The sequence below is a fragment of the Manis pentadactyla genome, chromosome 17 (assembly GCF_030020395.1).
Source record: "Manis pentadactyla isolate mManPen7 chromosome 17, mManPen7.hap1, whole genome shotgun sequence".
NCBI lineage: Eukaryota > Metazoa > Chordata > Mammalia > Pholidota > Manidae > Manis > Manis pentadactyla.
This window is the reverse complement of record NC_080035.1, coordinates 38,074,418-38,094,534: the sequence shown is the minus strand read 5'-3', so window position 1 is coordinate 38,094,534 and position 20,117 is coordinate 38,074,418. Positions and strand designations below refer to the sequence as shown.

The 20,117-nt window shown below is 36.8% G+C and overlaps 1 protein-coding gene across 3 annotated transcripts in view; it reads right to left on the bottom strand.

The window, feature by feature from the left end:
- SCEL (sciellin) overlaps nt 1-16,822 on the bottom strand; it is a 189,818-nt gene extending 172,996 nt beyond the window's left edge. For 2 of the 3 annotated variants that reach the window (XM_057494607.1, XM_057494608.1), the window contains exon 1: nt 16,690-16,792. In XM_057494607.1, the coding sequence (XP_057350590.1) occupies nt 16,690-16,777 (88 nt within the window). In that variant the 5' untranslated portion in view covers nt 16,778-16,792. Of the gene's footprint in view, nt 1-16,689 lie in introns of all 3 variants that reach the window. The other variant, XM_057494609.1, reaches the window with a different exon arrangement.
- Nucleotides 16,823-20,117: the final 3,295 nt, after the last annotated feature.

Here is a 20,117-nt window from a genome sequence, read left to right as displayed (position 1 = left end):
TGAGATAAATGGGTCAGGAAATAAGAAACTTTGCCCTTCAGGCTTCTCTTTACTTTTTCCCACAGCTCTTGACTTCCCTTAAGACCCCCTTTAAGAAGTTTCCCCATCTCTCTGGTATAGCATCTTAGAATTGGCTCTACCTCCTAAAATAAACCACACTTTGGCCTTGAAACACAGGGTGACTCATCCCCCTTCTATAAAATCTCTCTAACCAAGAATAGGCATCTTCACCGTCAAAAAATTTTTTTCAAACCTCCATCATTTATGTTGTGATTAAAACTGTTTTGAATTAATTAAACTAGATGATAGTTACTACTTCTCTGCACGTATCTTCTCAGTGCCTTACAGGTAGCCATAGCTATCCCTTTCTATCTCTTCCTCCAAGTGTGTGACATTTCCTTGCCTATAGGAAGTGTGTTGCTGAGAAGCACATTGTGCTGAATCTAAGACAAAAACCAACATTATCAGTGAAAACAGTTACATGATATTATTTCCTACCTGTTATTAACTACAGGGTTTTTGTTAAAACCCAACAGACTCCATTGGGAAAACAATGTGATTTGAGATGAATCAACATTCTTAGAAAAATTCCAGTAACTCCTACAGAAAATTGTACACTATCATTAAATAAATTCACATGTTGCCAGCAAATAAACCCTCTTAAGATAATTGAACTCAATTACTCTACAATTGAACACAGTACTATGTTAGAAAAAAAACAGGATTTTAACTGTCATTGTTAAGCGTCCTCCCATTCTCCCATTTTATTTCATTGCATTCATTTTGCCTCATGAGTACTATTATTTGTGATTTGAAAACTAAATTATTTTTTAAATTCTCCAGTAGAACAATTTGTCTGAAATGATAGAAGATAGTGAGAAGTATAAGTTAGCACATATTTTGCAAACAAATTAATAATCTAAAAGTGGAATTCTTCATTTTTTTTCTGCACCTGGATATTCAAAGGAGCTCACATCCATTTCTCCTTCAGACTCTCTACTTGCTGTTTCATTTCATATTATTGCCTTCTAATGAGTGAATTATCTTGTGTACACATCTAATCTTCCTTTCCAGGGACTCTCCCTGTCCCGTGTCCATATATTTCTACCTGAGCAGTAGAATGATAAGGGGCCAAATTAGGTTGATTAGATTACCAGCTTCAGTGAGTTCCCATCAGCTTGAACACTTTCATCTTTGTTGATAAGGCAATGAAAGGATTGCTGTGAGCCCTGTTTTCATAACAGGATTACATATTGGCTCTGGTTGCTTAGCCATTGACTTTGTAGTTGGCCTTTCCTGTAGAATATACCAAATAGGGCCCTAAGGAAAATACCATGTTTTGCTTACCTAACATATATAATATGGCATCCTCTTTCTCTTGGAACAGGTTCTCTCATGAGAATAAGCTTTTCAAATTGTTGTGTTGTGGGGTTTTTGTTTGTCTGTCTTTGCTTGCTTACTTTTGTCTCGAATAAGATGCATTAATATTTGTAAACTTAGGCACGGCAGTTCTGAAGAGCACAGCTAAGTTCATTGCAGAAAGTGTGGCTGTTCCGAATGGGCAGATCCATTAGGATATTCATTCACTGTTGGCTGTGTTTGTTGCCTGGGAATGGAATTGAAGAACTTCAGAAAAAGACCTCTTTACTCTCCTGAGTGTTTTTCATGAAAGGACACAAACATGTCACATAATTTCACTTCCCATTTCCAATTCACCTCATCAGGATTACCCCATTTTGTCTCTGTGTACTCTGAGAGAAGTGGTTCAGTCTTAAATAAAGAGTTTCTTATTAATCAATTGATTTTTAAGTGAATCTTCTATTTGCAGTATCTAGTATTTCACTCTTTCTTCAATTTTCCCAAAGCAACTTGTTTGCATCTATTTTATGACCCTTAATAAAGACTGAATTATGTTCTTTCCAAATTCATGTGTTGACTTCCAAACACCTAGTACCTCATAATGTGGCTGTGTTTGGAGAGCAGGTCTTTAAGGGAGTAACTGAGGTAAAATGAGGTGACTAGGGGGGCCTTAATCCAGTGTGACTGATCTTTATTAGAAAAGAATAGGACACAGACATGCACAGAGGGAACGAGAGAAGGCAGCCGCTGCAAGCCAAGGACAGAGTCCTCAGAAGAGATCAACTCTGTCCACACCTTTACCTCAGACTTCTAGCCCTCAGAACTGTAAGAAAATAAATTTTTGTTATTTAAGCCATCACTCTGTGGTATTTTGTTATGGCAGCCCTAGCAAACGAATACAATAAGCTACTTTAGCAACAGTTATCTAGGCATATATACCACTCCTAGGGTCGACTTCATCACACATTTATGACTCAGGGAATGTTAACCTACTAAAAATTATGCAAGGTTTCACACACACATACAGACACACAAGCACACGTTTGTCATGCCTTTAAAACATTCACAACTTACAAAGGCATCTGAATAATTTGAAACCCTTAAAATATAACATTTATACCAAACATCACCAGATGTTTTTTTAAAGTCACTATACTTCATATGAGTAAATAAACAAATTCAGTATACCATTTCATTGGGTAGAGTACCAAATAGAAGTCTTTTCCCAGTTTAACTCTATTACATGTGTAACTATAGGTAAATTACATAACTTCTTTAAGCCTTATTTTCCTCCTCTAAAAAATAAAGGGATTAAATCACATAAATTGCTTCTGACTCTCAAATTCTATGATTTTTAAGTCTGTCTGTCCTCATTACCCACATGATAAAACCCCATTTTGATGAATTTCATACAAGCTTTATAATTTTTAGTCTAAATAAAAGGTGAGAAAGGGATTTACTATTTGAATTCATATACTATTCCCATAGAACCTAGAGCTGAAACAGCCAAGAGAGATATACTAAGGGAAAAGAAAGCTTTGAACCCATTATGAGGAAGAAAATACCATTTTCCTCTATCCCAACCCATCTTTCTACAAACTCCTGGATGCTGCCCCGTGTAGTGGGTGCTCCGGGAACTCAGGTGTGCTTTCCCAGTAGGAATTGTTGAAATACAAGTAAAGCAAGACAGCAAACATGAAAGGATGGTTGTTAATAGAAGCCCATGACAAAAGAATTCAAGAACTACATACGGGTGTAACCTTAGATCTATGATGCAGAGCACACAAACAAGCTGTGTGAACAATGTGTAACAAAGACTAAGAAAAGCATTTATAAAGGAGTATTCAGAGTACAGAGCCTGCAGAAGATTGGGGGCCATTAACAAGGGCAGAGGAATAACTTTATCACAGCAAACTCTTTTTGGTAAAGGTTTTCTTATAAAATTACATATTTAAACTATGAATGCTTCCTTACGCTGAGGCCTGCTGGCCTATCCACCTGTAGTGGGTACCGCTAGTACCCACTGGCTGTGTGGAAAAGACCAGGGCCTGTTTGCAGAGAACAGATGGGGGCATATGGCCGTAGGCAGTTCTTTCTTCCCAGGAGAACCAGCTTGTTCTCCCAGAAGGGTTTAGAGAACGAGCTGAAGGAACCACTCTGTTCAGACAAAACCAGAAAATCACCTTTTCCCCTGTTGCTTACATAACTGTAAGTTACATGCTTTAGTCTGATTGATAATAAAAATCCAGTGAAAAAATAAAATACCTACAGTGTCTGTTAAGTCCTGGGAATAACTCTCATTAGATTTCATAGTTAATGAACTAGGTTACTCGGAATTAGGGTGGTGGAAGGCATCTTTGTTTCATTAAACAATGTCTAAAATAAAACAAATTTGGTCATGAATGTTACTAAGAGCCTTTTAAAAAACCCTCCAACCACTAAAGTTTGACCCATGACAAACACAATGGTTTTATAGACAAAACAAAAGCAAAATTGAAGCAATTACCTAATTATTTTTATCAAAGTCATCTGAACTGCTTAGACCACCAACATTTGCTTTTATTCCCCCTCTCCATGTCAGGTACATAATGTAGAAAATCTGGGAATTTCCCTTAAGTCATACCATAGGAAGTATGTCATTTTTTAGGAAAAAACACATTCTCTAGTGAGTTCCAAATAAGAAAATGTCCTTTTTCATCCTTTTTTTCCCCTGAATTGTTACACATCACCTCATCACTGAACTCAGAGATAAGCCTGGCACATTTACTAATGGGCAGATGTCCTTTCTTAGACCTGCATGCTGGTTTAAAGGGAAGCTAGAGGATATAAAACCAAAAGAACATGGGCAATCAGTCCCAAACATAGTTCCTCAGAATTTGCCTAGGGCAAGCTGCTGGATACAGGCAGAAGTCTAAGTTGCCCAAGCACTTCAAGCTTTATAGTATCACAGAACCTTAGATCACCAAGGGCAGCCTGCTGTCCCGACACCCAGGGCGAGCAGTCAAGGCAAGTGCACAGGTCCAGAATAAAGCTCCCTCGCGGCCTGGCTTGAGCCAGCATGAGCCTGACAGTATCTGAGAAGAGAGATAAATGGTGTACCCTGCAGCAATCTCATACCTATGAACTTTAGATATTCATATAGATGTGAATATTACTCCTTTAGACTGAGTTTTAAATATTAGGTATTCATACATATTAATTTGATTCCTCTAAAGGGAGTTTTTGAAAATGATGGAGTAGCAGGATCTTCAAAATTAACATTTTTGGTAGGCAACCTGAGTGTGGCTAGTCTGTTTGTAAGGACAGATCAAGAATCTCCCAAATCAACTGAAGTTAGTGATTATCAACTCTGAGTGCTGAAGAACTGAACTAGGACTCATAATCACTGGACATCTGCGTGGAGAAGCAATAAAGCATTGCCTTTTTGGAGGTCACCCCCACAGGCTACCAGGTAAGCATCACTCCTACCATAGTCTATCACTTAAAAAGGGCAAATTCTAGTACTTTATGATTGCTTTTTTTCCTAAAATGGATTAAATATGTCTGGTGTGGGGGGGGGGGGGTGATAACTAGAGAAAATTAAGCCCAACAAGGTAACAAGACATGATGATTAAATTAGAAATAATTTCTTCATTTCCAAACTGTTCTATATGATGCCTAAGCAACTAGACACTTCCATTAAAGCCAGTGATCCAAATCACCAAGGGCAAACAACTAACTTATTGAATTTTCCACTTTGAACCAGTTACATGCTCCTGCTTGAAAAAGCTACTAGAAAATTATATCATTATAATTTTATAAATTATATTGATATGAAAAATTATCTCATATGCAAAATGGTACAAGTCTCAAGGTACAATTTTAAAATTCCTTCTAAAGATAAGCCATTGAGCAACACAATCCACAAATTATTATCTGCTGCTAAAAGATGGGCAGAATTATATTTTCTTCCTTGTGACCAGACAGAAATCACTCAAATTCAAAATAAGACATTAGGTCTGTAAGGTAACTGGATTATCTTAATTGTATAAGCCAAATGTCTTTCTATTGCAGTATAGAAGCAAAACAGCAGGACTGTTGCTGTTCTGTGTTCATAGATTAATATGCAGCTCCTTGGAGATGTTGATGTAGACATGTAATAATTTTAAAATCAGAAAGGTTGTCCAATCTTTTACTGGAGAAGAAAAAGGGGCAATGCTTGGTACATATCTTTTCTACCATACCAGTTCCACATTCAGATACATGTTAAATTTTACTCAAAATTGTTCTCCATAAAATTATTATGTATAGCATTCTATATGTGTATGAAAATGATTCAAGGTAAAGTATACTAACGAGCCTTAGAGTTTCCAACAACTGAAGGTATTTCCTATTAAAGACAAGAAAGCTTTTGTTAACCTTGTATTTACTCTCATAGAAATGCTATAAAAGCTATTCTAACAAATTTCCCTTTTCAGCATACAATTTTCCTCTGCTTTGGTAAACATACTTTTTCCCAGTTATACTCCAAGAACTACCTGTCCAACCTTTGAAAAGATTTCACAAATGATAAGCAATTTTAAGCATCTGTTTCTGAGTAAAACAACAAAAAGTGAACAGGCCCTTCATTGAGATGCCCCACATGAAATGAGTTTCCAGTATGATTGTGCTTATTCTGTGTGGAGCAGTCGGAGTATGCATATTGGAAGGTGTGTCCAGAGGGCTGAAGGAACACAAAGGTGAGCTGTGCATCTCGGCCACAAACAACGATGCTCAAATGACTGCTTAGGGCGACAACAACGCTGGATTCAGAGCAGAATGCAAAAGGGTTACACCTCAGGTTTAAGAGCATGATGTAGTAAACAGGAGCCAAAAGATCTTAGATCAGGCTGAGGGGACTACATTGAAAGATCAGGATCAAGGCAAGTGAACGAAGGAATGCTGGCTTCCATGGAGACAGCAGAGAGCGCTGCTTGCCGATCCCTGAGGAGGCGGCTGATGTAATGGTGCTCTAACCTTCAGGGCACAGAGCTGCAGAGAACGGCCCCAGAGGCTCTCAGCAGAGATGCCGCTGCTTTCATCTGGTCTCCTGTGGAAACATCCAAGTGGGAGATCAGAACTGAAACGGTTTCCTGCAGAGGAACCAGACCACCCGGGTTTTGTTATCTGCTGTAAATGTGAAGGCTCTGGGTGTGCCCACATCCAAGTCCCAGGCCTTGAAGGTCTCAGTGTGTGATGTGACAGTGGTACTTTTCAGGAGGCCTTTGGGAGGATTCCAGGAGAGAGCTCTGGACTGGGATCTGGAGACACAGCCACAGGTTAGGTGTCACCTGCGAGCCACACCTGGTCTCTCCACTGGCGTTCCACTTCCCAGAATCTCCCCTTGGTTCCCATCCCTTTGTCCCTGCCCTGGGTTAGCCCTTCACATGTCCTCCCCAAGGTCATTTAAAGTCTCTTGAATTATCTTCCTGCCTCCAGTCTCTCATCTTTTCAATTCATCCTTCAAGAAATCTTTTCAAGATTACATTTGGTTTTTTAATACAATAGCAATACATGTCTATAACAGAAAAAATGTTAAATACAAAAAAGTAAAAATGCCAAAATCACTCACAATCCCACTTTTAGTTTTCAGTGTATATGAAATGTTTCTCTACTGCCTCTCAGCTCCCACTTCTGGAGCCACCATCAAGAGATCTTTTTATATTCTTTTAGACTTTATTCTATGCTTATAGGAATATATATTATTGTTGTTGTTTTCCCCAAATGAAAATAAATCAGGCTATAAATATGGTTTTTAAGTGTGCTTTTGGTTTTACTTGAAATGAATGCTTTTCCAAGTCTGTACATATGACTGTACATATGAATCTACTACAATCTTTTTAACTGCTATATGAATTTCCTTTAATGAATGTTCTGTAATTGCTTCAACTATTTTACTCCTGATTGATAATTCTCCCCCTATTTTTGGCTAGTAAAAAACACTGCAATGAGCACATGTGGACATACATTTTTATATAATTAGGCTAATATTTCTGCAGGCTAGACCTTTAGAAGTGGAATTTCAAATGAAATTACTGGATCAGAGGTCATTCATATTTTAATTTTGATAGTAATATCGATTTGCCTTATAAAAAGCTATACCCATATTCACTACCATCAATACAAGAATGCCCATTTTCCCTGCCCAAGAGTGGATGTCATCAATCTATTGAAATGTTGTCAATCAAGTGGGTGAATAACACATCTGGTTATTGTCTAATTTTCATTTGTTTAATAATTATTGAAATGAAGTGTTTTTTCATAGTTTGTTGGACATTTATATCCTCAATCATTAATTTCCTGTTATATACTTTGTTAATTTACTATTTGGCTAATTGTCTTTTCCATATTGATTAGCAGAATATTAGTAAAATATTCTGGATATCAATCTTTGTCTTTACATATGCTGCATATATTTTTATTCCAATTTCTCAATAAACATTCACTGTTGTTTTACCTCTTGAAACAAAAGTTTTTTATTTTTAATATGTTGATTTTTTTATGTTTTCTAAGTTTTACATCATGCTGAGAAAGTCCTTCCTCATCCTATAATTATAAACCCATGTTTCATTCCTTTTCTTCTAGTATTTTTATGGTTTGGGGGTTTTTTATATCCAGACCTTTAATCTATTTGGGAAAAGTGTACTGTAAAGATCTAACTAGATTGCTAACTATCTTAACATCATTTGATGCCTATCTTTGCTGAAATTCTGGTAGGCAAGCTTCCTGTATTGCGGACTTCATCCTAAAGGCAGCAAAACGTCTATGGTCTATAGGGCATAAAACAATAGATGAAACCATGATGCTATTCCATTCACACAAGGCTTTTTAATTAGTTATTTTAAAATATTGCAAAATCTGTAGTTAAATGTGTAAAATAGCATTGCAGAAAGTATTCCTTTTTTAACATTATCTCACAGTGTAGTTGAAAAAATGCTTTTTAAAAGAGCAGACAATTTTCTGTCATTTCTTTAAACTGAGGGTAATTTATTGCTACCACATTTTATGTTTCATGTCATGACACAGCTGCAATTAGGAAACAATTTATTCTGTCCAGTGAGACAGAATAAATGGCTTGCAGTGGCAGTCCATTTTGCCATTGCCAGGTCTCTAGTCCAACAGAAATAGAATTTTTTCACAAATGGGTAGTTCTCAAGAGACCAAGTCTCTGGGATATTACCCCAGAGTCTGCATTTTTAAAAATCTTTGTTTCAACACAAAAGAAATGATTTTCACACTAAGCCTTATTCTTACTAGCACCAAAATACAGAAAATAAACTTTTTAAAAAAGATTATGTAATAACCCAGATGAAGCCAACATAAAGGATACCATCAGAGAGAGACTGCTAAAGGCATAATGTACTAATAAAACCCACCACTTCTTCAGCTCCACTGAATGGTCACTCCAGTGTTGCTGAAGCCACAGACATTGTAGAAAGAAAAGGGGCATGGGAATAGGGTGGCAAGGCACTGCAAGAACTCCAAGGATTCCAACCCAGATGAGGACTTTCCCATTCCACCATCCCTGCACCATTGTGATGCAGTGTAAACATCTTCACAAGGAGAATGAATGGAAATGTATACACTGAATTATTAATGTTCTTCACACTGTGAAGTTAAGTGATGAAATGTTCCCTAAATTAGCTTGACATAAAGACGTGGATTTTGTCATTGACTAGACTGCCTTTTTTAGCTGCTGAAGAATGTTCAGGCAAAGGTCATACAGAGTAGAATACAGTTCAAGAAAAGGTTTTCTGTCATACTATTCTTAAAAAAATGTAACATAAATTGAAATCAGTGAACATCTCCCCCACACCCATAAAAAAAGACATAGATTAAGTGCACCCAAGGGAGTATTAGCATCTGTCTGCACACCTGAGCATCTGCTTCTTCAAATTGTTAGAGATAATTAAGCCAGGCATAATTTGCATCTTGCGTTTATAATTATTCTTTATCTTAGCCAAGGATTAAGATTGTGCCATTATTATTAAAACTGCTTTCTTGTCCTTTAAAGATTGTATTGGCTATCCTGCTCTGTGCCCATATCTATGTTTAGTTGTCTTATTCCCTCCACACTAAATCCAGGACTATGCTTTACTCATTTTTGTATCCCTTCCAAATCCCATACTCCTTTTTATATGCCTAACAGCATATTTCCTTGTACATAGTAGGTGTTCAGTAAACAGTAGGTGAATTGTATGGAGCATCAAATATTTCCTAGAATACTATGATCTAAGTGGTCACCTGGAATGGTATGATTGATATAAAAAGTCAGTACTCATTCGAAAATGCAATATTCACTGTAAGGTTTAAAGATACAGTCATCAAATATTTAAAAACCACTGTACAGAAGAGTTTGTAGATATAAATTGTTAATCTGTTAAGTCTCCAATTCTTATGGATTAATAACAGCTTTTATGCTACATAACAAAAGAAGGAAATGTACATCTAAGTCCTTAAACATATACCTTACTTCTTCCTCTACACATTAAGGATTTAATAAATAGATACTATCCTAGATGCGTTTTTGTGTATATTTCTTTAGATGCCCCTTGGAATTAAGTATGAAGCAACACTCAAACACATCAAAGAAAGGTGAAAAACTCCAGGTCGATTATTCTGAGATGTTCAGGTGGTTCTGGGTTGTTTTTTTTAACCTGAGCAGGGTTCTAGAGAGAATTCCCAGGAAAGGGGTTAACAAGAATTAGGAAGAACATAGGGTTCCAGACAAGAGGGCTAATGTTAGAAGCATAATATTCATCCCAAAGGTGGACCTAGAACACAGAAAAGGAAATCATGGCAAGAATTTTGTCATCAGACTTGGGCAAACACAATGAGGGGATGGGAGTAAGATGATGGTTGTGGGGGTGGTTCACAGAGACATGCTCCTCAATTTAAACTCATGTCAGATCCCACCGTCAGCTACATTTGAGTGTAGGTGTCTGGACAGGATGAGTTTGGAGGCTGGGCAGGAGAGGTGCCTGCTGCAGGGAAGGTCCTCTGCATCTGTAGCTGAATGGCGCTGAGATAGGTGAAAACGGACCAATGCAGTCTGTTCATTAGTGGACCGCTGTTCTCTCCCCATTCATACCCGGTGACCATCTCCTCAGAATAATTTACTGTTGTGTGAGTGAACACAGTTCAAAAACTGATTTTATGGTGTTTAATTATTATCATGATACATTGAATTTATAAAAGCAAACAAGTATATGAAACGGGTATCAGTATATCTCTGACCTTGGGGCCTACGCTATGAAATTACCTTCCTGTGAGCTAATTTATTTAAATACATATAACCACTTTTTACACTTTCATCCAAGAAATTTTCTGGATAATTTTTTTTAAGTTTCTACTCATGCCTCCCAAACATGCCTTGTGCCTAGCTACCTGTACACTTTTGTGAGCTATTCCCCCCATCAAATAATGCCCTCAGTCATACCCCCATTTACCCAAGCATTTCCCATCCGCTAAGACCAATTCAAATCCCACATTTCTCATGAGGTCTTCTTTACTCATCCCAGCTTGAATTGATTTCTCACTGTTCTGCACTCTTAGGTCAGTCATTGGACACTTCATATATATTGCCTTGCATTATTAATTTTATTTTCCTATTCCTATAATTAAATGGGTTGCTAGCTCTTTGAGGAGGCACTGTCGTATCTTATCACCTCTGGGTCTCTATTGTACAGTAAAGACTCAATTAAGATTTACTGAACTGAACTGAACTGAACCTGAAGTCAGAGACCTTGTCTTGGAATATGTATTTCTGTATATCTTCAGCCCTAGCATGCAACTTGCTATAAAGTTCAACAACTCAAAATGGTACCCAGTACTGACTCTGATTGGTTACAATATAAAACACATTTTCTTTCCTCCTCCTTTTATTTTTTTTTGTGCCAGAACATTTCATCTATTCTAAAACAACATCATATTTCTAGAACTTGGAAATTCTCTAACAAACAGAATTAGACCAAAACTACAAAATGACAGAGGAAAAGTACAAATCACACTGTGGTAATATTATTTTCGTATTTCCCAAATCACATATAACCATTAGAGAAAAATTAGAAAATAGAGAAACACAAAAAAGATATATATATATATTTTTTGAAATCATTTATAATCCTATCACCAGAGAACACTGCTATAAATTTTTTGGTGTCTAATCTTTCCTTACTGGAATTACTTTATGCTGCCCACTTGCCTGGGTCATTGTAAATGAAATCACCCTACCCGCCCTTCTACCACAAGAAACTTACCACCCCAGCCTATCACCCCAGCTGCCAGTAGATATCTCCCTAAATTAAGTAATCAATAGGCTGTCCAGAAACAAATCTAGTCCAATGACATAAGCCAAGCAATAGGCTCTATCTTGAGAATTTAAACTAAAAACAGTTAGCAATAGGATCTGAAACCAGAAGGTCATGAATTGGAGAAAACATTTTGTGCTAGAAGCAAGCTAAATTTACGAGAAGCAGGTTCTATTAGTATATGCCAGCTAAAAGTGGAACAGAAAGAATCTAGGAGGCACAGTGTGACTGAGTCACGTTCAAAGAGGATATTGAAGAGAAGGCTCGGAAATCTGATCCCCTAGAGCCTCCTTACACCCAGAATTACCTCTAACTCCACACTCTATGACATCAGTTGTGTAATGACTTTACTCCTGGATTTTTGGAAGATTTCCTTTAAAATTTCTACGTAGACCATCAATGAGATCTCTGTACTTAGGCTAGCTTGAATGCTTTAAGAACTGAACTAAGGACTTTCCCAGATTTTTTCCCCAAGTAAATATTTTTTCCGAAACAGTATATGTGCTGTTTAGAGGTCTGCTTTGACGCAGTGTATGCCATTGGTATTAATATCTATGAGCATCTTCATTACAAATGGTTCATAACTTTTTTATACCATAATCTGTTTAAGCTATACTCTATTACTGGATATTAGATACTGTTTCCAGTTTTACTCGAATAGAAATTATTCTTCAATTAGTACTCTTGGCATATATTGTATTTTCCACTTACTGCCTCAGAATAAGAATACATTCTTTATACAATATAACTTACTGAAGAGGGTGACCAAAATTCTATTCTTGAAGTACTACGTTGTCAAATACTGATTAAAGTAAACAAGTTAGAGTTTTGAGACAATGTCACTGCAAGTGAATTCTATAAGCACTATTCTAAGACAGAGATTCTTAAGGTGGGAATCCAGGAATAGGCTTCAGGGGATCCACGGGTCCCTAAAATTATATGCAGACATATATTTACATCTTTCCTAAAGCAGATCCATAGCTTTAAGCAAATTATCAGACTCCAAAATCCAAAAGAGGTTAAAATATCATTGATATGGTCTGAATGACCTTCATGCATATACTGGACCATGATTTATATGAATGCAAACTAAATTAACATAATGCATCTAATGTATTTAGCACTATATCTTACACATTTCAAACTTGAAATAATTAATACAATTGTGTATACCAGCTATTTGATTGCCTTCCATAATTTTTTAATTGCTATCCCAGATGATACTTAATCATTAAAAATATATCCATTGAAGTGGTGGCTATGAAATAGACATGTAATAAATCCACTGAAATGGTGATTTCTATACACTCACAAATTAAAAAACTGCTGATCTATGCAACTGAAACATTTTTATTACTTGTGAAAAGACAGCAATTTCTTCTCTGTTTGATAAGGTAGGAAATATTGGTACAACAAACCAAATGATGCAAATAACTCTGATTTTTTTCCTTTTTTTAGGTTTATCAAATAAAGTCAGTGTATTATTTTCTCTACAACATTTACCCCAGCTATACTTAATCTAAAGTCTTAGTTTTCTTATGGTCTTTTCCTCTTTTTTTGAGAGAGTAGATATTCATCCAAGATAAAATAATCACCTATGAACACTTTATCTTTTGTAACTCTGAATTTAAGTCACTTGAAAAAAATTCATCAGTGAGTGCGTATAGCTTCACATGCCATTTTTAATGACGATAAGTTGAGAGTGACTTTTTCTGAAGCTGAGTTACAGTTTGTTTGATGAACATGCTATTTGATTATATTCATTTTAAATGTCCTTGCATATCTGAGTAAGATGTGGCCCACAGTTTCATTCTGGATTATTGTTATAGCCATAAATGTTCAGCCAATGCACAGAGACAGTGGAATTCTTCTCTTCAGGTCTTTAGGGCAGTCATATTTACCTGGCCAAGGTTCCCTGGTAAGAAATGCTATGGAAATGTCTGACAATTAATGACTATACTGATCATGAGGGAGGGGCACATAATAATCACATTCCTTCACAATATATCAAGAATCCAAGACTAATCTCAGCCTCCCAACCCATAAAATGAATACCTACTTCACAAATACATTTAATGATTAAATGCAATACGTAAGTGCAAACATTCAGTTAGCCTTGTGTATGACATATAATAATGTTCAGTAAGTGTTTATTATATCTGAATCTGCATTAGCCACCTTTAGGAAACTGAGCATTGCTTTTGGTTTAGTTTAAAGCTTATGAAATCTCCCCCAAAATTATGACAGGCTTTATAGAGGTGGTTCCATTCATAACATCCTCAGAAAAAGATGGTGAAAAAATATCAAACTCCCAGAAAAGGTAAAAATGAGTATTCTACTCATACTCACCCATAGTATTGAAGGTGACTGACATAAAGAGAAGGCCTGAAATGATTCATTTTGTGCTTTTTCTAATATAATCTAAGCTCAGGCATAAGAGAGCAGATTTATTTATGCTAAACCAGATGGTATTGAGAAATAAACGGGTTATGTGGATATCATTTTGGTTTCAAATAAAAGGAGAAAAAGGACTTTTAAATGACCTAGAGAAAAACACAAAGACACTTGGTTTTGAAGAATGAGATGAACTGAACTCTCTTAACTAGACAGGGAGTCTTGGCAGTGGATGCTGGAGATGGCTTATACGGGCACGCAAGAGTCAACTGTTAAATTTTCAGGAATTCTGTGAGCCAAAAGTTAAAGGGAGCCATTATTAAAAATGGTCATTATTAAAAATTAAATTACATAAACTTAGCAATAAATTATACTAAATTGAGGGTAATAAATACTCAAGCTCCTCACTTTCTGATTATTTTACTAAATGTTAGTATTATCTGTTCTCTTGAGATTATTTAGGTCTATTATATCAGTAAGGTAGAGATATTATAAAACTAAGTGCTATTGCGCCTCTCTTCCTAACTCTAAGCTCAGGAGTTTCCTACTGGTTGCTTAAAATCAGCCATGATGGGAATATTTACACCATGAAAATCAGCAGATGCTGCATATCAGGACTTTTTCCTTTCCTGTCTTTGTTTTTCTCAGAGAAGTAGTTGTAAAACATTTTCAGCACACCACTGAGTATTGGTCTTAGTTTTGCTTTCATAAATCACATAAATCCTGACCAACACCTGGCTTTGGGAAAGAGATAGGTCTTTATATCTTTGTTGAGATACAATTCTCCATGAGTCTCTCATGATTCCACACTTCCTGTGGAACAAGGCACTGACCATCACTCATTCTGAACTATCTTTTCAAGGATTTCTGTACAGAAAATAGCCTTGAAAGTTATAGGCATGTTTGTTGTCCATTATTAAAAAAAATCAGCGTTCCTAAGCCCAGGGTTCCTCTCCTATAATTCATGCTGCTGCTATAAAGGCATCCATGTGGGCCTGTGTTGCCCCTGTGGACCTTGGAGGCAAAGGGAACAAATACAAATCTGCTGATGCTTAGACTGCATGCTGCGCTGTACTTTTTGTTACTCTCAGGCCTGGAGAATTGTGTCTTCCACCAGCCTTCATCAAACTGTGGCAGGTCCACTCATTAGCTTGCAAAAAGGGTAAAATCTCAGGTCTGCTGTTCATCACAACCCTTTTCTGAAGCAACAATCTAATATTTTAGGCTAGCTTACAAAAAGGCTAAAAAGGGCTACAAAAGTTTTCTTTTTCTTTACATTTCAATGTGTTGCTTTTTTAAATGTAGGTCCAAGGATTTTAAATGCTAAATACTTCCCCCGGCCCTTTTCTACTTGTCAGACCCTCATATTCTCTCAATTTTAGTCTGAGTCCCTTCTGTTTCTCTTTCATGGCACAAGAAAAACATCTATTTTTTAAGAGAGTAACAGAGAAATAATAAGACAGAGAAAAAATAATAGCGTTGAACACAAGATAAATAGTTTTCTTTTTCAACAGTGAAAATGAAATTTAAGATACCAGTAAAAAGTTTAAAAATCCAAAAAAACTGTGCAAAAAAAGTAAAAAAAATTGTTAGAAAGAAAAGGGAATTTTTTTAAAAACCTGTTTTACAGAAATGATATCTGATATCAGAATAACAGAATCACTCAGAGAAACACAGTGCCTGAAGATTCCAAGAAGGTATGACTATACTTATTACTATTATTAGTATTATTTTGATATAATAGTACACACATTTAGAAATATCCAAGTCCTGAAACAACACAAAATCTTATTTTGTAATGGATCATGATATCTGGATGGATTGCCCTCTTAGCCAACCTCAGGACCTGTGAAGTTACCTTATTCTGATAGGTTCTGGGTACTAGAGGCCACATGAAAGGCCACCAGAATGAAAATATGTGGAAGTCAAGTTCTGTGTCACTGAAACAATGTCTGATCCTGGTGGCAAGTGCTTGGAGCATCACCAGCACTGTTCAGGACAATCAAATTGCACCTATTCACTAAGAAGCAGGTAATGGCATTTACAGGCTACCACTGTGAATAGTATGTATATTCTAATACAAAGCCTCTTTAGTGTACCATTTTCAAGTCAGTGGCTATGTCTTATTTCTCAAAAGCAAACAATGAAGCCAAAGCAATAGAAAAACAATCCATTATACAGCAACATGATCTTTAAGTGGACAATATTTTTCTAAATGACATCCTTTGTACTTTTTACCATTTACAGATCCAAAAAGCTTTAGAATTAATTAGCACTTAGAAATCACAACAAAGTTTTCATCGTTTGAAAAAAGTCAAGAATAACAAGAAAATAATTATTGTGCCAAATGGAGGTCTTTTTTTTTTTTATAAAGATATGTTGACTAGTAGTTGTTGTTTTCATCTTTTGTTTTCTTTCTTTAATCTCATTAAACTGGACTCAAAATACAGTATTTTAAATTAGCCTAATCAGAACACTTGGCCCATATAACACCCACCTATAGGATAGAAGTAAGGTATAGTAATAGTAACCCATATTTCTTCTGACTTTGTCCCCCAAACTGCAATTTTGGGGTACCCACATTCTCTCAAAATTCCTCTAGTTTTACCTGGGAGTCCCCAGGAGCAATTCATTCTGCATCCACTGTCTTCAAAGGAGCAGCCACAGAGTCTGTATCTGTAGGAGCCAGCCCTCATGATGCTAAATTCTCATGATGCATAATGTGGAGATATTTCTGAAAACTTCCATGTGCCAGAACGATGCTGTGCTCTCTACAGTAAAGAAAGAATGCATCTCTTCCTTTTTGATTTTGTGCCTAGGGAACAGAGTAGAGATGTTTAGTGTCCTCATGTCTTAGACAGGTTGTGAAAACTCCTATTCTCAACTCCTATTTTCCATAAGACTTATGTGATCCTGCACCACAGACAGAGCTCAGATGTTGGCATGGTGTGACAGATAAAATCAAGGCTCCCTTTGATGCCTGAGGTATCTGTTAAATGAAGTCTTCCCTGCCTGACTGTTTCTCCTTAAACATGATTTATTTCTCAGGAGGCTTCTCTTAGTCATACAAATAGACCACTGGTAAACCCACTCACTCAGCAGCCAGACATGTTTGAATCCTAGCAGGAAATACAGCTTAGGCTCTAGTGGGATTCCCCAGTATGCTCAGAAAAGAACTAATGTTAAAGTTGTCAGCCATCCTTAATTATTGTTATGCCCAGTGTAAGATAAAAGGCTAAAAATGGTCTTGTAAATTGATACTGCAAAAGGTAAAGTGAGCCCCTTCATAATCTTTTAGAGAAATTCCACTGCTTGTATTATTTAAAGCATCAGGGCAAGGCACATATACTTAAATATAGAAATGTTCTTCAAAGAAGAGATGATTGCTACACGTAAGGCAAAAATCCAAATCATCTAACTTATTATTAGAGGCCAATATTAACCACATAATGGCCTAATATTCAAACAGAAATGGAGTGAACTGTCTTGAACAGGTGTTTAATCTGTACCTTTTTCCTCTTTCTTTGTGTCATCAGAAATAAAGAGTTGTCTTTCCACCAAAGCTGGATGGCTTGAAATTGACAATACCTTTTCTTCTCTCTTATATTCTGTATGTCTCTTTATTTCTAGAAATTTGTTACCTGTTAAAAAATTTCTATTAACATCTGTATAGTTCATGATTTTTTTTTGAGAGGGCATCTCTCATATTTATTGATCAAATGGTTGTTAACAACAATAAAATTCTGTATAGGGGACTCAATGCACAATCATTAATCAACCCCAAGCCTAATTCTCAACAGTCTCCAATCTTCTGAAGCATAACGAACAAGTTCTTACATGGTGAACAAGTTCTTATGTGGTGAACAGTGCAAGGGCAGTCATATCACAAAAACTTTCGGTTTTGATCATGCATCATGAGCTATAAACAATCAAGTCAGATATGATTATTTATTTGATTTTTATACTTGATTTATATGTGAATCCCACATTTCTCCCTTATTTTTTTTTTAAATAAAATGCTGAAGTGGTAGGTAGATGCAAGATAAAGGTAGAAAACATAATTTAGTGTTGTAAGAGGGCAAATGTAGATGATCAGGTCTGTGCCTATAGACTAAGTATTAATCCAAGTTAGATGAGGGCAACAAAACATCCACAGATGCAGAAGATTTCTCTCAAAACAGAGGGGGGAGTGAGGTTCTAAGTCTCACCTCTGTTGATCCCCAGTTTCTCACCTGATGGTCCCCCTGCGACTGTGCCTGTCTTAGGTTGTTCCTCCCTTGAGGAATCTTACCCGTCTCTGGCTAACCAGCCATCTTTCGGGGCCATACAGGGAAATGTAAAGTTGGTAAGTGAGAGAGAAGCAATATTCTTTAAAAAGGTTAGCTTTTTATTTCTTTGCAGATTTATGCCCTGTGGCTTCTACACCCAGCATTTGTCTTGAGGTATCTTTACCACTTGGAAGAATTATGATACTCTGCAATTTTTTATATGAGGCATGAATTCTACTAAAGGGCTGTAATTAGGAAGGAAGAAGAAAAGCTATAGAAGTAGCAGTCGGAAGAAAACATGGGAAGATTGATTAGTTCTTTGACATAACTTCTTGTAGAGTAACATAAGCATGTATAGGTTTTAACAAATTACTAATTAAATTGGGTACACACATTAACAGAATAGGAATACAGATACATAACAAAAGCAGACCTACAATTACCAGCCATATCCAGTGAAACCAAGAAAACCAGTTAGGTACCCTAGGCATTTGTGAAAACTTATCGATAATATGATGGATATTGTCTAACTGAATTTGAATAGTTTGAGAAAAATCAGACAAATTAAAACAACACATTCCTGGGAACTGTTCACATCCCATATGTTCTTTTAACAGTATATAGTCTATAGTCGCACGATTTTGGAGCACTGCAACTTGCACTTCTCCTAATTCTTGGTTGAGTTCTGACAATAGAGATCCAGTCAAATTTGTTGTTTTACTGTATGCACAGGCCAGCTTAGATGCCTCCTTCTTCATTCCAATGGCAAGTCCAGGAACCAGTGGAATGAATGCAGCTATAACTGCAATAGCACCAGGATCTTTGTTGAAGTTTTTTGATGATCATCTTCTGGAATGACTCTTCCAGAGGATGTTGATGGTAGAAGTTCTTCTTCATATCGTATCTTAGTTCGTTTTCTGGGTAGCCAAATTAGGCTTTGATCCTCTGTATAAACACAAACAAACCCAAGCCCTTTGCCCACACTTTGATATGCCCTTTATACCATTGTGAAGAACCTATTGGAGACCACCACACAGGAACTGCTTTTTTTTTTTAAGAGAAAGAAATATTATCAGAAAAATATACTTCCATAGCTGATCATCTGACACCCTTTAAAATATCAAAATTAAGAATATGTAGCTGGGGGCGGAAGATGGCGGCGTGAGTAGAGCAGCGGAAATCTCCTCCCAAAACAGCATATATCTATGAAAATATAACAAAGACAACCCTTCCTAGAATAAAGACCAGAGGACACAGGACAATATCCAGACCACATCCACACCTGAGAGAACCCAGCGCCTCGCGAAGGGGGTAAGATACAAGCCCCGGCCCCGCGGGAGCCGAGCGCCCCTCCCCCCAGCTCCCGGCGGGAGAAGAGCAGGCAGAGCGGGAGGGAGACGGAGCCCAGGGCTGCCGAACACCCAGCCCCAGCCATCCGGGCCAGAGTGCAGGGCCCTCGATACTGGGAAAACAGGGCAGCAAGAACAGTGAGCAGGCACTGGAGGCTGGGCGACAGAGGACATAAGAAAAGCGCGCGACCATTTTTTTTTTTTTTGCTTTTTTGCTGCTTTGTTTTGGCGAGCGCTTTTTGGAAGTCTTAAAGGGACAGGGACCCCAATATTAGGGAAACAGGGCAGAAAGACCGGTGAGCAGAGGCCTGAGGCTGGCACCGGAGAATAAAGAAAAATGAACGACCACCTTCTTTTTTTTTTTTAATTAAAAATTTTTTTTTTTTAATTAAAAAAATTTTTTTTCTTGTTTTTTTTTT